Source organism: Curcuma longa, chromosome 16 (assembly GCF_044706935.1).
Source record: "Curcuma longa cultivar G26 ecotype Majalengka, Jawa Barat chromosome 16, ITB_CL_G26_1.1, whole genome shotgun sequence".
Taxonomy (NCBI): domain Eukaryota; kingdom Viridiplantae; phylum Streptophyta; class Magnoliopsida; order Zingiberales; family Zingiberaceae; genus Curcuma; species Curcuma longa.
Window position 1 is genome coordinate 8,312,610 of NC_133876.1, and position 17,437 is coordinate 8,330,046.

Genomic DNA, 17,437 nt, shown 5'->3' on the forward strand with positions numbered 1-17,437 from the left:
ATTACTATCTTTTATTTATTTATAATGAAAAAGTGTTTTCAATATTTACGCTTTATACCGGTTTACATAATTTATCTATTGAATCGGTTAGAATTGACTTTTGATTTCTGATCGAGCCTATTCAATGTTAAAAATCCGAGTGTAAATTATGAAAGTTTGCTCTCTCTCTTTTTTTCATGCAGCATTTTCTGATTACTTTTTTCTTCTAATAAATTATTTTCCATTTTTTATTCTCTTATTGAAGTAAAAAATCCCAATTGACAAACAATTCTTAAGTACACATATGTAAATAAAAATGCTATTATACCGAAATATATACATTCATATAATTGGTTCGAATTGATTAATTATCATCTAATGATCAAACCTAGTTGTTAATATTCATAAGTTGGAGTTTATTTCTTTTATATGAGATATTTAAGTTACATCGATTAATCTTGAGATAAACGATCTCATATTTCAACTATCAAATAAATCAAAAAAAAAAAGTTCCGATCTGCGTGAAGTGAATTTTAAACGAGAAAAGCACCTTGTCATTTACTACCACTCCCCTAGGGACGATCAATGCGGTCAATGGTTTGATTAAATCAATCAAAGCAGTCAATGGTTTGATTTTTTAAAAAATACAAGTCTGTTATATTCAACAAATCTGCCTTCCTCTTACTCATCGTCATCATAGTTGTCTAGTGTGTGTCTTTTCTTCCCCCGAACCACGAATTCTCTTAATAACCAGTCTTCTTCCTCCTCAGTCAACTGTGCATACATTCAACTGCCTGATCGAATCAGTCTTGGAGCACCTAACTCGGATATTCCCTTCATTTCTTGCCCACTCTTCCCTTATTTATTAACACTCAAGCCAATCCAATCCAATCCAATTCACTCTGTCTCCCTCCATCGCCAAAACAATCAAGCATGGGGCAGAAGAGGGGAAGAGGAGCTGCACACGTAATTACAGCTTTCGTCTCGCTGGTGGCGGCGGTGATGTCGGCCGGCCGGAGTGAAGCAGGGACGACCAGTTCTTACGTGAGGACGCCGGGGAAGTCGGAGGACATGCCGGCCGACGCCGATGTCTTCGCCGTGCCTCCTGGTTACAATGCTCCTCAGCAGGTGCGCTGCTTAATTTTCAGCTGCCATTCCAAAAAAAAACAACAGACAGGAGACTGAATTTGTTCTTGTTTTAACACCATTTTCTACAAGAAAATTGACCCTGTAACTATGTTCTTGACCATCTACATATCGCTTGCTGTTCATAATGTGAAAACATGAAACTTCTTTACATGCCGTAAACTTGCACCATAAGTCTAAATCTTCATCAGTTAGTCAGATCAATGAACAGATAGATCAATCAGTCATCTAATTATATCTATTTTCTTTTTATTTTCCAAGGTACACATCACCCAGGGGAGTCTGAAGGGAGATGCAGTGATCATTTCATGGATCACAGTGGATGAGCCTGGATCAAGTGTAGTTCATTATGGCACTTCCCAACAACACCTCAACTACACTGCCAAGGGCAAGCACACTACCTACCAGTACTACAACTATACATCAGGATACATCCACCACACTACTATCAGGAAACTGAAGGTAAGGTAGTAGTAATTCAATAAAACTTTTCAAATTTCAACAAAAATGTTTAAATTTTGTACCAAGTTCTTCTTTACTCTGCAGTATGATACAAAATATTACTATGCTGTTGGAGTTGATCACACAGCGAGGACATTTTGGTTCACAACTCCTCCTGAAGTGGGTCCAGATGTACCATATACCTTTGGCCTTATAGGTATCACAAGAGTATTGTGAATACATCTAGTTATATGCCCTTAAAACTTAGTTTGATGTGCAGGGGATCTAGGCCAGACTTTCGATTCAAACATCACACTCTCGCATTACGATTCGAATCCAAACGCGCAGACCGTGCTCTACTTGGGTGACTTGTCCTATGCCGATAACTTCCAGGATCAAGTCAAGTGGGATAGATGGGGTCGGTTCATCGAGCGAATTGCAGCCTACCAGCCCTGGATTTGGACAGCAGGGAATCATGAGATAGAGTTTCTTCCTGAATGGGTAAGCACATAAAAGTGTTTGTTTTTTTGAGCTGTAGAGAATTATAAGGATTGAGATGAGATGGTTGATATGTTTTGTAGGGTGAAATAGAACCTTTTAAGTCATACTCCCACAGGTTTCATGTGCCCTACAAGGCTTCTAATAGCACAGCTCCATTTTGGTACTCCATTAAGAGAGCCTCTGCCACAATTATTGTCTTGGCTTCTTATTCAGCATACGGTATGATTTTTCTTTTCCTTTATTTTTATTTTGTAAATATGTGACAATTTATGTCCAATAATTATAACATCTCATTATCAATAAATGACTTTCATCCTCTATGATTGGAACTTGGCCCTGGTCCTCAACCTTATAATAGAGGTCAACCTCTGCAAGTCACTCATCCCTTTCTTAGACTTAGACTATTCCCTAGGGAGAAAAGAATCTAGCAAATAGGGATAATTTTCAAGTTGGAAAGACAACATATCAATCAATTTAGCTATAAAAAACAAACAAACAAAAAATAATAATAATTCCTACCATGTATTCAAGCAATTCGAAATAGAATGATAAAACATTATAGAGCAAAATGAAACATAGCAAATGGTTTATATTTGATAATCTTCGATAGTAATTATTTATTATGGTTAAAATACTACTGCACTCTCTGCCCTGACAGGAAAATACACTCCTCAGTTTCGGTGGCTTTTAGATGAGCTAAAGAAGGTGAACAAGAGTGAGACGCCTTGGCTGATAGTGCTGATGCATACACCATTTTACAACAGCTACAACTACCACTACATGGAAGGGGAGAGCATGAGAGTCATGTTTGAGCAATGGTTTGTGGAAAGCAAAGTTGACCTTGTCTTTGCTGGCCATGTCCATGCCTATGAGAGAAGTGTAAGATTTTTCCTTCCTATCCTATTTGGTCTTTAAAAAATTTTAAAACAAAAACTTACCTGTATTCAAGAATATTGCAGTATAGGGTATCAAACATAGCATACAACATCACGAATGGAGAGTGCTCACCCATTGCAGACCAATCAGCTCCTGTTTACATCACTGTGGGTGATGGAGGAAATATTGAAGGTCTTGCCAACAAGTAAGAGAACAATAACTACATGCATTTAGTGACTAAAATGATCAAGGAACTCTTTTTTTCATTTTTATTATTTTTCTTTGTGCAGCATGACAGAGCCACAGCCAAGCTACTCTGCTTTCAGAGAGGCCAGCTTTGGGCATGCCATCCTGGAGATCAAGAACCGAACCCATGCCTACTACACTTGGCACAGGAACCAGGACGGCAATGCAGTGGCCGCTGACTCAACATGGTTTTACAGCAGAACCTAACATTAAACAAATGGCAAGGATCGGGAGTCATGAACCAATATGCTGGTTTTCTTCAAAAATAAATAAATAAATACATATGATAGTGATTTCTTGCCTACCAGCAGGTGCATTTTGTGGTTGTCTTTTGGTATCATATCCTAGTTCTTTGTCTTTATGATTTTGTTGGTTGTATGTTGAATAGGTACTAAAACTAGTGGTCATCCTATTATCATGCATATAAAGTTACAAAAGGATACCAACTCAAATATTCAAAACATGCTCATACGATGCCTCCTTAAACTGTTAGTAGAAGGGAGAACAAGATGCAACACAACAAGAAAGTGAGAGAAAGAAGAGACCCGCCAATTAATTTAGGTTGATGACTTATTGCGTAATATCACAAATTCATGTGCATGAATGAACAAAACAAAAGACATTCAAACTCCATATACATTTGAGTTTCTCTGAGTCTAAAGATTGAAATGTTGCTAACTTTTTTGCAAATTTTTCACTGATTTACTTCATTACACCAAAGACATACATCCATATCATCCAAAACACAAACTGAACTTTACAGTGGAGGGACCTCAAGTTTTTGAACAGTTTCGAGGGCTCAGTAACTTTTTTTTTAAAAAAAAATGCAGCAATAAAAGAGATGAAAACAAACAAGATCCAGCCATAACGCAATAACTTATTTGATTATTGTTCAAGATCAAAAGTCAAACAGCTAGTTATGACATGGGCCTCAGATCAACGAGAGGCCCCAGTATGAATTTGTTCATGAAATTAAAACAGGAATAGAACTCTCACGTCTCACCTTCCATATCTCTAGCAATTTTGTCCTATGATATTTACTAGACAACACTGAGATAATTTCTGAGATCATGCGGGGAGAAGCATTGCAATATCAACGATATCAGAATTGAAACACTTGTACCGGCATTTTACTTGTCAACAGAAAATGTAGATACTACAACAAAGAACAGGTACAAGGATCCATCTGAAAATTGCATGGTCCATTGCTTGAAGCAGTACTTGTGTTGTCAAACTAAATGGTCAAAGGCAGGATGACTGCCATAAAGCATGTGAGAACAATGTTGTATGTTGATAACGAACCTTGCGCATGGATATCCTGCAACAATTGCAAAGCAAAGTAAGAAAATTAGCAAGTCCAAGTAATGAAACCAGAGTTCTTGATAATGCAAATAAATATTAGTGATTCAAATCTCCCAATAGTGACAATTCGAACCTGTAAATTAAGATTCACAAATATGTAACAAAATTCTCAACCTCTACATTATGCCTCAAAACCTAGTAATTAAAAATGGTAACAGAGTTGATCAACTGTGTTGTCTCAGTTGCTGCTCTAAGTAATTTTCCTCAACAATCAAGTGGAATTGTGACATTTAAGTCTTCCACATGTTAAAGATTATTGTCAAATAGAGCACTATAAATACAGGAACATGTGAATTTCCACAGTTTTTGGCTAGAGTATGAATGATGGATTAAAGATCCAAGAGAACAACACTAATTGTTGTCACACCGTTGACATTGTTCTAATGTAGATGTGGCTATTTTGATAATGCGCCAGAAGTTTCAGATTCTAGACTGGCTCACCTCGTCTTGGTAATCAAAAAACACTAACCACCGTACCACCTTTTTTGGTTGGTATAGTAAGTTCCTAGTCAAATGGCAAATTATATCCTCTAGAACTATAACTTGATTCATCAATTATGCTAGAAGTATTATTGAAGTGTCTGATTATAGATTACATTTGTCTTGTTTTAACATATCTTCAAATTTTCAACTTATTCAGTGTTTAGCAAGGCATTTGGGATTCTCAGTTCCAAGAGACAACCTTGTTATAATTTTCTTTTAAAAAACACAAATAATTTATGAAACATTGAACACATGTTACCTTCAAAGTTAAGTGAGATGGAGTTGCAGATGAAGACTTCAGTCCAGAATAACCAATATCATATGCTATGCTCCCGTTTGGCTCGAATAGCCCATAGTGCTTCTCAGAATTCGCTCCACCCTTTGAATCCTCATTGAACAAGGCAAATATATATGCTTTAACCACGATTTTTGGCCTAAGTGGTGTCCCTTTCTTCTTGAAAAGGCGTTTACGAAGATTAAAATTGTAAGTCCTTGCATTCTGGAGGTTAGCTCCTGTTTCATTGTCGGTACTTGCAGAAGCCCATCCGGTCTCTGATATCCTGACTTCCATCTTGTCATATCCAGCAGCTTCCAGAGCAGCATAAGCTGCATCTATTTGAGCATCAAGCATGTTGTCATAGTGTAGATCAGTCTTTGGATCATGCACTCCATTATTGGGCAGGAAAAGAGCATAATTGATATCGATATTCTGAGGGTCATATGTGTAAGCCAAGAATGGATATGCGTTAAGATAAAATGGACTACCAATCTGGGAAAAGAATTCCAGGATGGGCTTCATGTAAACAAGGACATCTTCTTTAAAAATGCACGATGAGGGAGGAAAGGAATTAGCAAAAACAGCCTGTGAATGTGGTGTTGACAACTCAATACTGTCTGCTAATTGAAGACTCTTGAGACCATTATAAACATTCTTTATGGCACCAACAAGAGCTTGAGCAAGTTCCTGATCAGTACTTCCCAACACTTCATTCCCCACTACAATCCCTCGGATACGGGTATCAGGCAAAAATGATTGCACATTAACCTTGAGCCAGCTAACAGCATGTTCTTCATTTACACTCATTTCTCTCAGATACCCATTATTAATTGCTACAGTCAAATCAAGCCCAGACCCTTTGAATGCATTGAGCACACTGGGATCTGCATCATAGATTCTCACATTCTTTATCTTTGCTGCTTTAAGAAGTGTGACCACTCTTTCGGGTGGTGGTAAATTGTCTGCAATCCTGCCATAGTTTATCCCGTAGGTTCCAGTAAATGCCAGAACCTTAGCTGAACCTTTATAACAACAGAGACAAACAACTTTTTACTAAGACAAGTTTGTGCTTATGATAATTAACATGAGTAGCAGTCCATCTAGTACTAAAAAATACAAGTTAGTTTATATGCTACTTTCGTCCAAAGAATCAGAGTCCAGAACTGCTAGCACAGTATGAATTGTAAAATTTGACTGCAGAATTAACGATACAAATCACCCATATCCTAATTAGAGTTCAATACTTCTTGAGATGAGTGCCAACTATTCCTTACTATTTGTCTGATGCAAAGTTAGGATCCACGTTCCCATGAATAAAAACTCTAAGAAGACTCTTCTAACAGAAAGAAGTGAAAAGTGAAAACGAATCATAATCGAGGCCGTATCAAGGAACATTGAAGCAGCAAGAAACTAGTGTAATCCCAAGGAGAACTAGCGCCGCCCTTGAAAATCAAAATCAAGCAACGAAATTGCGCTAATTTGCAAGCAAATGAGAAAGTTGAAGGGGAAGAAACCTACCACAAAGAAGCGACACGCACAGAACGCAGCAGCAGAAGAGCATCGGAATCCTCATCGCTTCTTTATTCACAACAAAACGCAGGAAGGGGGCGACGACGCCGGCGAAAACTCCAAGCGCGGAGGTAGAGGCCGATAGTACCCTACGCAGCGACAGCAGTCAAAATAATAAAAGCGAGGTTCCTGCCTCATCCGGAGGCATGCCATAGACCAGATTCCCGTACTCCTCAGCCAAATCGCGGTCGACGCCACCAGAAACACCGCCGGAGCACCACGAATCAAAACAATAGTTAAAAAGAGAGAAAGAGGAAGAAATCGGACGCGTTCGAATAAGCAAATATAGCTTCAGATCCACCGCAACGTCTTAGATTCTTGGTCTGGATCATGCAGTGGCGGCCGTTACTTCGTAGACATGTAGCAGGCGGCGGAGGCGGCGTGGATTGAGGGCGGCGAGGGAGAGAGAGATGGAGGAGAAATAGGCGAAGGAGGAGGAGGAGGAGAGGAAAAGAGGGGAAGGGAACGACCGCGTACCCACCACTGCCCTCTCAAAGTTCCACCTCACACACCGCCGCTTTCGCGATCATCCGGTCCGCGTCGTGACTCACCACCAGCACCAGTGGAAACCGATTGGAGCATCGTGAATCCATAGCGGCACCCGCAAGCTTCACTTTATACATTATTCACCCTGGAGATTCAAGAATATCAGCCCTCCGCCCTAGAAATTTGAAATCTCTTCTCATTCTGAGTCCTTACCGGCTACCGCTAGGAGAAAATATTTCACTAATCCCCAAATTTTTATCCAAAAATTCACTTCACCTCCTGCTGCAGTTGCAACTTCATTATATACTCCCTCCGTTCACCCTATAGTTTCAAGAATATCAATTCCTCCCCTAAAATTTTGAAATCGGTTCCCTTTTACCGCTGAGGAGACATATTTCAAATATCCCCAAATTTTATCCAAAAATAAAACTTCATCCCCTATTTTAACTGTGACTATTTGAAGTCACTACACCATTAAACAACAAAGAAAAAGTATCAGATGAGTGCTTGCAAGTAGCTTCTAAGGCATGACACCAAAAGAACGAGGACTTGTTATGGGAATCAGATGATGTGCTACATTCAAAAGGTTTTCCAGGTCAACTTTAGGGTAGTGCTGAAGGAGCTTCAAGTTCGATATGAAATCGCCGGACAAGAGATCGCCTCTGATGCATAGCAACATAGCGCAACAGACTCGCAGTAGCATATCCTGCATCAATGATGTTTTTGAGGTCAATGGTAGGTACTATGGGAGTGTAGTTAAGGCATCCAAGTGCACCTACTTGCACCCCGGAAGGATGGCTGAGAAGACAATCCCATATCCTCATGATAGATGAGAGTTCAAATTCCTGGGTTAGCAGCAAGGTAATCCACCTGAATGCATAGAACTGAGGATTCATCTGCACAAGAAAAAATAACGGAAGATAAAATATTATGTTATGTGCATTAAAATAGTTGAGCACTTCACATGAACAAGGCACAAAAACAACGTTTCTTTTTTATGAGCATATATGGAAAGAAGGCCCTCTATTTCGGCGAAGGTGAATTTCTTACCCAAGACAAAAAGCTTGGCAACAACTCTCAACCAATTGATAAGTAGTCTGCATGAGCTACTAATAACGTGAGCTAAAGAGAAATGGACAAATGAAGGATTGGATCATTATCAAAACCTTTAACTGCTAATTACTGCCAGCAAATTTTACATGTTTGATTTAAAGCACCTTAACGTGCTCATTATGTTTTTGCTCTTTCTAGACAGCAGCACCTTATAATTTGATAGCTTTGTTACTCTTCAACTATACACCAACACCTTGATATCCTCCATTTGCTAGTATTTGCTCTCAACTTTCCAACTCTTAAACTCGATCATCCTTTAATACTGGGTATATTGTTGACTTCTTGTTGCGATACATGGCATCCAAGTGTTAAACTAAAATGCTGCAGGTGATAGATGTGTTTTGAACCTTACCATCCAAGCAACAATGTCGAGACACAAACATTATAGAATCTCTACATGACCGCACGGAAAATACAAGAATGTGATTTATCAAATACCTTGGAGTTATCAAGGTGTCGCCAAAGTTCTTCATCATTGGCTTTAAGAAGTTGAGAAAAATGCAGGAGAGTAGAATGGATTCCAACAGAGCTATTATCTAGTTGTTGACAGAAATGGTCCACAGAGCCACTCAATAGTCGAACAAAGCATTCGAAACTATCTGCTTCAACAGCTGACTGAAAAAATGCACAAGAAACACCCAGTCAGCTTCTTGAGCTAGCAGATGAAATATCAACTATGCACCCATCAAAAATAAAAAAAGGAAGCAGTTTCATATGTTCATCATTGTCCAGGAACATCAGAGTTATTTAATATATTCAAGTGTCGATATGATACGATTTGAATGATTTTGCTATCTCAAGTTACTTGTATGCATACTTGAAGGAGATGAAGTACAAGAGAAATGTAGTAGTTTAAGTAAATAGAATAGAAAATATATGAATTTTATTCAGTCTATTTTACTCTTGTTTCTTGTTTACTTAGATGGAATAAAAAAAGGAAGAAATAAAATTACTTGCATATTTGTGTGTATTACATGCTTAACTTTCATTTCTGTTTCTGACCAATTTGGGAGGAAATAGAATAGAAGAATTGGATAGAATTACATTCCTTCTCTCTAGTTCTCAAGTAAAATTAAAATTTAATGATTTAATTTCTTCTTCCTCTTTACCTTGGGTCTACTTTCAGCTTTGGATACAAAACTAGTTAGATTGCAGATTGTTATGGTCCTCAAGATAAATACCTTTCTCTCCCCATACATCACTTTCTTCCCCTCTATTCTTCCTTGGTCCTTACCATGACTATGTCCACATCATTAGAAGGAGAACTTGTGTTTCAAAGCAACATAATAAGGAAAGAAGCAGTCCATTTTATTTGTACTGATTGTAAAAGGCTACTACACAAAATATTGACGTAACTGCCTAATTGGATAACTTTAAGGACAGTTTTCTCTGACTGAATTAGATCAAACTAATAATTTGAAATTCAATAAACAATAAACTCTCTTTGTCTTCAACCCAAGTAGTCTAGGAATTCTCATTTTTCCTTAACTACTCTGTATTGAGTTTCTGCCCTAACAATGTGGTTCCAGCAAATTGCAATTCACTATGACAATTCAATTTCTCTTAAAGCCCTAACAAATAAAGGTACCAACGTCTAAAATAAAGTGGCATGATTTCATTGATATAAAATTTAATGCTCATAATCTAGACATGAAAAACTCATACAACAATATCAAGGTGACAAGGTCTTAGTTGAGCAATAGTTTTCTAATTTTTGACAGCTTAAAAGAAAATGTAGTCAACAAAGGAAATCTTCATTATCATTGACAGTAAAGATGAAAAAACACAGAATTAAATTATGTAGTATGTAGCATACTAGCAACTTTCTGAACGAAGAACCAAGCAAGAGGAAGGTTCACCTACAGCATCTTCGCCATCTGGGTTCATACGAAATACATAGTATAGCAGGGCTAAGACCTCATTCATTCCTTGCACATAACCAATTGCTGGATTCATTTTAGCAAATAGAAGAAGAATATTCCTCATAGCCTCCTGTCATTGAAACATGATATCCAGTCATCTAGTAGATGAACTAGTTGGCAAAATCATAGATCATAAAAATAGCTACTAGGTTCTTCCTGCTAAAGGAGGAATTGCCAGAGAAAAAGTTTAAATCTTGATGTGTTCGGTGGAGATCACGATCAATTTGCTCAACAATCTCTGCGTCCTAGGTAGCATATAAAGCTTAGCTTCGATTGGCAGTCATCTTAAATTACTGACAAAACAGGATAATAACCTGGGCACATCAAAGTACCTTGAAATATTGATTCCAGAAGCTACCATTTGCAAGGCATAATGGATGGTCCCCATTTGAGATTTCACGCCGGCAAAGCAATCCACCAGTATCATTATCTTGACAATGTCTAGTTGAATTTACCAACTCATCCTCAGTGGAATGTTCTGACTGGCTAATGAAACTTAAAGTTAATAAAAAAATCATAAGCTAAAGTTTTCCCACAGAGACAAAAGCGCAAAGATGATCAAGAGAATCTAGTGATAAGGTCGACATGTAAAAAGGTCATACACTCACAGGATTTACTAAATGTTCTCTTTTCAGTTCAGAAAATCTTAATCTGTTCTTGACAAGTTCTTCTTCCCATAAATCTTTCTGAGTGGGTAAATAGCCCAACAATAACTGCTTCATCAAGATAATGAAACATACGTCAGTATAAAAAAAGCAAAATTTACAAATTAGACAGAAACTATCAACAAAGTCTATGGATTTCTTTTGTTGTAGTATTGATGGGTAACATATTTGAATCACAGCATGGATTATGAGCATTCTAAATATGAGAAAGATGCACCTTGTTCTGCAAATCATAGAGCTGCCCTTTGTGTTACTAGATAAACTGTGTAATTTAAAGGGTGAAATTATAGTTGGGCAAGCCTATTGCCTCGTAATGGGAAGGGAAATAAGGAATTAACCATGTCTAGATGGCTAAAGTCTCGGAGTGCAAAAAATCCCATTGAAATGTAGGTTTTCTCCTGGCTCCTCATTCAAGACAAACTTCCTTCCAGGATGTTACACACTTCATGAGTTCTGTTTGTGCTTTTTGTAGCATGGGTAGGCTCTTGACCGTTTTTTATAGGTTACCCTAGCATACAAGAGACTTCACACTCTTCTCTATTTGTCACAGCTGGAATTTCCTTTGCTCCTTCCGACTTGAGCCAGAACAATGTTCAAACCCAGTGGTTTCATCAGTAACAGTCACACCAATGCGGTGGCAACCCATGTAGACTTCTTCTTTTGTTGTGCGATAAATGATGTTGTCATGGTCTCATCATCAGAACTGCATGGTCGATTTAGACTAAATGGAAGAAAGGACTGAACATGTATCCAGGTCTTCTGCCACAGATCATAATTTGTTGATTTGTTCTTAATGCAAGTGTGTGCCTCCCATGAAATAGTTGTGCACTTCACCTTAGACACAGTTCCAAAATACCTTCAAAACATTGTTTAAGATAATGGCTATAAATCTGCTAGGTGTCTAATTGTCCAATTCAATCTTCATTTGAGGTATTCTGAGTTTCATCTACAGAGATTGGTGAAATTATAACTCAAGCAGTTGGACCATATCATCAGATGTATGCACATGAATTGCAAATTGTATATATACATGAAGACCTACATTTATGCATATATTGTAAGAAAATATTAAATTGAATAGAAATAATAGGGTAAAACCTTCCAAACAATCGAGCGGAAATCTCTATCAAGGTCACCACAGCAGGCAATTGATTGCAACACTTCCAAATTTATGACATTCTGGGAAAGCTGTCAAAAAAATATTGTTTTATGGAAATAATCAATAATGTGCCTGTATCCAAATAATGATATATCCTTAACCTGGATATCCTAATATTCAGGTGTTCATTCAAATCCTGCACAAGCAATAAACACTAGTTTGGCAAATGGAAGGATTTCTGCCAATGAACACTTGATATTGGAAAACTTACAAAATAAAACATGTATGTTTCTAAGCTAACAAAAAGCAAGCAAGATAACAAAGAAAGTGATATGTTACAGCTTTAGTATGTTAGGTTGTATGTATTTGAAGTTAGCACATAAGAAACTGTTGATTCAGGCTAACCAGATATCTAAAGCATTATCAAATTAATTTGAAACTAAATAAGTGATGACTGATCCTGAATACAAATATAGATATGAGTGACCATGTGTTGGTATTATTTTTGTGAATAAACATCTATGTTAAAACTATCACGAAAATCTAGTTGGAAATTTACATGGACTAATATGAAAATCTGATTTTATTTCCCATCCTGTTGTATGAACATTTCATTAATTCAAACGGTTTAATGAAGTGGCAAGTTTACTGCAGAAACTCAATGTTGGATGTGTAGTAAAGAAAGTTGGAACTTGGCCCACTTTAATGTAAAAATAAAATTGAGTTATTGCTACTTTCCCATACTTGTTCCGACAGCCATATAGGATCAGGATGAAGGCTTTCAGCAATCATTCACTTCCTACCTATCAATCTTCTTTTTGTGTGAACAAAGATTGTGGATAACAACCACTCACGCCAATTCCTTGATGAGGTAGAACATGATAAACAAGAGGCTCAGAAAAAATAAAGAACCTAAAGCTAGTGCATCAGAAGTTACCCGAGACTGAGAAACTAACGACCAGCAGCTGGTAGTCCGACCCAACCACCCCTACCCTGTCAATCTACTTTGTTATGCACTGTAATTTAGTCTTGCACGAGACCTCAGCAGCGTAATAGTTAAGTTCTACTTCTCATTGGCGAAATTATCATCAAACCTACATTACACTAGGGCGTTACTTGTTAAGCAGGTAATTCCTATTTCAGATGGAACAAACGCTCACTTTTTCGAGTTGTTGGCTTCCACTTGGATTATTATCTGTTAACCATCAAGAAATTAAAACCCAAATTCTAAAAAACTCAAAATAACTAAACAAACGCATCAAATTCCCCTGCAAATCACATTGACGTTCTTGTTGAGATTAGGAGGGCAAACAGCAAAACCCTTCCTAAACCCAAACTAATGACTAGGAACGAAAGTAGGAAGGCAGCTACCTGGAATTCCAACTCCGATCGTTTCTCCAAAGAAACCTCCTTGCCCTCGATCCTGATGAGTCCCTCGAAAAAAAACACGTTCTCCTCACCATCGTCTGGCCATCTTTCCCCATCAGATCTACCTACTCCGAAGCCAAACTGGAAAGTGCGGAGCTCCTCATCCTCTCTTTCACCGCCATCGCCGTCGGCATCCTTCTTCTTCTTCTGCACGGTTGTTTTGGCTCGATCGGGAAAGCGAGGCATGAAGCTATCGGGGATCTTGAGCTTGCCCTTGAGCGACATGATCGGTTGAGAAGCAGGCCCTCAGGATAAGAGAAGAAGGGAAGACGAGGTGAGGTTTTTGGCTCCGCCATGGAAGTGATGGAGAAGGGAGGTAATAAAGAGGACGATGAGGGAGGAGACGAGTAGGTTCGACCGTTAAGTGCAAAAGCAACTTTATAGAATTGAGTTTCTTCTTTAAGTAATTATTTAATAAAGATTTTTGTTTGACCCCCTAAACTTTCATCGTCTCTCTGAAATGCGCCTTAGTTTTAGAATCACAGATTTGCCCTTAGAAGTTGTTTTTTTTGTCATCGAAATGTTAGCAGGGCTGTAAATGAAAGGGATGTTTGGTATTCAATTTTATAAAGCTTGAAATGTGAATATATAAAATAAATAAATTTAAAAATATTAATAAACTTGATTCATTTATGTTCATCAGCAAAGTCTATGAACAATTTATAAATAATTTTATTATTAATATATATATATATATATTTTTAAAATTTTAATTTAAATATATAAAATATAGTAATTTATATTTTCAATTTTAAAAATTATTTATAATAGGTTAAAATAAAAAGTAATATAAGTTTTATATATTAGATAAATATTTAATTTATAAAGATAATAATATTATTAGTTGAACTTGATAAAAAAAACCTCTAACTTTATTCCAGCTCGATAAAAATTTTAATAAATAAGTTCAATAAATAAATAAGTAATAATAAAGGGTTGAGTTTTTATTAGAGTCGTCAATTTAGATTAGATTAATTGGATTAGTTCATTCATCAAATAATTTAGATGGATTGATTGATATTTTATCTAACCTATTTTAAAATGAATCGAGATGAATTAACCCTTCTAGACTTGCGACTCGCATGAGTTGAGCCGTGATAGGTTTGGGTTGATCCGTGAATTGAAAAAAAAATTCTTCTAAAATTTAAAATAAAAATAAAAATTTTAATGAGCTCGTGGACTTAACACACTTAATCCGAAATCAAATTTAAAATTTTTAAAATTTTATTTATTTATTATTTTTTAATGGAATTGTGGACTTAACCCACTTAATCTATAACCTAAATATAAAAATTTTAACTTTATATATATTTTTTATTTTTTGGTAGATATGTAGATTGGTCAGTGTAACCTGAAATCCGTCTTGAATTAGATTAGATTTAAAAAAATTTAGCCTGCCAAGATGGCAAGCAAGTCCATCCCGCCTAATGGATTTGTGATAGATTGACCTGTCCTATTGTGGATTGATCCATTTAACCACATTAATTTTTATATTTTATTTTTTTTTTCATCATAGTAAAGGTGGAATTTGTCACTAGCAGCTTCTAAGGGCGGAAGCAGGTTTCCACGAGAGGGGGACCACATTTTAAATATTTAACAATTAATTATTAATTTTAAAATAAATATATTAAAATATTAGTAATTTATTAGCAAATCAAAAAGTTGGAGGGGCGGTGGCCCCTACTTGCCCCTCTCGTGGTTCTGCCCCGAGCGGCTTTACACAGTCGCCCCCCACAACTATTTGTGAAAAGGTAAATCAAGAAGCTGTAGTTGGCTATTATAAGAAGAATATTTTTCTCGATGAATCCTTACTCATTCTAGCAATATCTGTCTCATAAAAACCAATACTTCTTCTTCTGTAAAAAGTGAAATTTGTCACCCTAGCGGCTCTACGACCATATGTGAGGAGGTAAATCGAGAAATTATAGTTAGCCATGACAGAAAAGAGTATTGTCTCGACTTAGTCAAGATTCGAACTTTTGTCTTTTTCTACGATAATTTCATTGTAATCAACTCGATTAGGTCCTGGGGCAATCGAAACATCGCCTATTTTTAGATTTAAAAAAAAACCAACTCAATCCTACCCTAAGCTCCTCCTTAAAATAACATTAAAATAGCATCAGTGTCTTTTAACTTTATCATCATCATCCTTATAAAAGTCATCATTATAAAATATGCATTCTTTTTCAAAACATATTTTAAATAAATTATCATTATTATCATCATTGTCGGTATTGTTGTCTTTTGATTTTTTTATGAAAATAATTAGATCACTAATTTTGACTATTTTCATTTGGAATTTTATATTCCACGTAATACATGAAGGTGGATTATATTCATTGCATAAAGGACAAGTATGTGTCGAGATTTTAATGATGAAATGATTACATTTTCACAAATATTTATCTTCCTCTCAATTTAACTTGTTCTCACTAATTAAATTTTTTATTTCCCATATGTACAATTTTAATGAATTCAACTAATTTCAAACCTATATATTTATGCCCTTAATTTTAATTTAGTAGGTCCTTAATTGTTTTCCCCATGTACAAACTTAAATCAAGACCATAATTAGCCTCTACCTTCTGGTTAAATATTTAGCGAATTAAATCCTTATACATAGCAAAATTTTGGCTAATATTTAACAATTTTTTTGAGAATAAGAAAATAAAATCATATTTAAGTATTTAACAAAGAAATCGTTTAATCGATGCTTTTTTAGACATGAAAAGTATATGAAAATTTCGATAAATTTTTTCTGTAAAATGAAAAATAATATAAAATTTATTGTTATGCAACTCAGCCCTTGAGATATAGCTGAGTTGATTACGACACAGACTTGCAGAAGAAGGACAAGAGTTTGAATCTTGACGAAACCACCCTCCTACAATATCACTGTAATTTCTCGATTTATCTCTTTACAGATAGTCGTAGGGCCGACCATGGGACTGTTAAAGTGGTGAATTCTACCTTTTTGTAGAAGAAAAAAAAATACATATGGTGAATTTCATCTTTTTATAGAAGAAAAAGAAAATATATATATATGATCATAGGACCGATCATATATAAAAATGATAATCCCAGTAGTCACATCTCTGGGGGTAGATCCGGTCCCACGGAAATTTATATGACCGCTAAAATGATGGATTCCACCTTTTTACATAAGAAAAAGAAGATTTCACACAGTTTGCAAATTGATCCGATGAAAATTGAAATCAAGAACATCGACAAAAAGAAACCCCGAGAAACTGTGAATTTTATTCATTTGCCCCCCAAATTTTATGCATATTTTACGGAAACCACTCACTCTTCCTCCCGGATTCAGCGCCGCCTCGGCTTCGATCGGTGGTGGCGCTTCGCCTTGCCGAAGATCCCGCAGAGCCCGCCGCAGTGGGCGTCCGGCGAAGGCGGATCCGCGGCGGCCGGCACCGCGTTGGCTCGGAACGCCTGCCTGCCTCCGCCTCTGCCTCCGTCGTTGTCGTCGCGGCAGCGATCGGTGGTGGGTCCGACTGTCCGCGAGCGCCTCAGCTCTCCGCCGGCGTCGGCGTCGCCGTCCCTGGAGAGGAACCGCTCGTCCCACACCAGCCCCGACGAGCCCGATCGCCGGAAGGTTGTGGCAGATCTCTGCAGCTCCGCCATCGTTTACTTGTCCCTCTCTCTTCTCTCTTCTCTCTTCTTTTCTTTCCTGTTATGACTTTTTTTTGGCGAGCGGTCGAAGAAGAAGCGGAAGTAGTGACGCGTCTTATCCGAATGAAAGCAACAACTGACGGCGACAATTTGGAGGCATAAAATTCGAGAATTTTTCAAAAACACCCATTGAAATTTTATTATTGTCAAAACACTC

The 17,437-nt window shown here is 37.0% G+C and overlaps 4 protein-coding genes across 5 annotated transcripts; 1 reads left to right on the top strand and 3 right to left on the bottom strand.

Annotated features, from left to right (window-relative positions):
• Nucleotides 1-789: 789 nt before the first annotated feature.
• Nucleotides 790-3,550, top strand: LOC141848090 (purple acid phosphatase-like). The gene is made up of 8 exons (XM_074736209.1): nucleotides 790-1,107; nucleotides 1,387-1,587; nucleotides 1,672-1,783; nucleotides 1,847-2,067; nucleotides 2,148-2,286; nucleotides 2,726-2,946; nucleotides 3,027-3,148; nucleotides 3,234-3,550. The coding sequence occupies exons 1-8, from the start codon at nucleotides 913-915 to the stop codon at nucleotides 3,394-3,396; spliced, it is 1,374 nt and encodes a 457-aa protein (XP_074592310.1). The 5' UTR covers nucleotides 790-912; the 3' UTR covers nucleotides 3,397-3,550.
• A 508-nt stretch (nucleotides 3,551-4,058) lies between these two features.
• LOC141848092 (glucan endo-1,3-beta-glucosidase 14-like) lies at nucleotides 4,059-7,392 on the bottom strand. Its single transcript, XM_074736212.1, has 3 exons — nucleotides 6,830-7,392; nucleotides 5,294-6,333; nucleotides 4,059-4,507 (listed from the first exon to the last, which is right to left on the bottom strand). Exons 1-3 carry the CDS (start codon nucleotides 6,882-6,884, stop codon nucleotides 4,424-4,426), a joined length of 1,179 nt encoding a protein of 392 aa, XP_074592313.1. The 5' UTR covers nucleotides 6,885-7,392; the 3' UTR covers nucleotides 4,059-4,423.
• Nucleotides 7,393-7,750: 358 nt separating this feature from the next.
• On the bottom strand, nucleotides 7,751-13,867 carry LOC141848091 (uncharacterized). 2 transcript variants are annotated; one of them, XM_074736210.1, is made up of 9 exons: nucleotides 13,537-13,867; nucleotides 12,165-12,254; nucleotides 11,010-11,114; nucleotides 10,734-10,883; nucleotides 10,548-10,646; nucleotides 10,343-10,471; nucleotides 8,918-9,094; nucleotides 8,146-8,262; nucleotides 7,751-8,072 (listed from the first exon to the last, which is right to left on the bottom strand). In XM_074736210.1, the coding sequence occupies exons 1-9, from the start codon at nucleotides 13,816-13,818 to the stop codon at nucleotides 7,887-7,889; spliced, it is 1,335 nt and encodes a 444-aa protein (XP_074592311.1). In that variant the 5' UTR covers nucleotides 13,819-13,867; the 3' UTR covers nucleotides 7,751-7,886. The 2 variants fall into 2 exon arrangements, with proteins under 2 accessions (XP_074592311.1, XP_074592312.1); XM_074736211.1 differs by lacking the exon at nucleotides 10,548-10,646.
• Nucleotides 13,868-16,823: 2,956 nt separating this feature from the next.
• On the bottom strand, nucleotides 16,824-17,286 carry LOC141848098 (MAPK kinase substrate protein At1g80180-like). The gene has a single exon (XM_074736219.1). It carries the CDS (start codon nucleotides 17,230-17,232, stop codon nucleotides 16,915-16,917), a length of 318 nt encoding a protein of 105 aa, XP_074592320.1. The 5' UTR covers nucleotides 17,233-17,286; the 3' UTR covers nucleotides 16,824-16,914.
• Nucleotides 17,287-17,437: the final 151 nt, after the last annotated feature.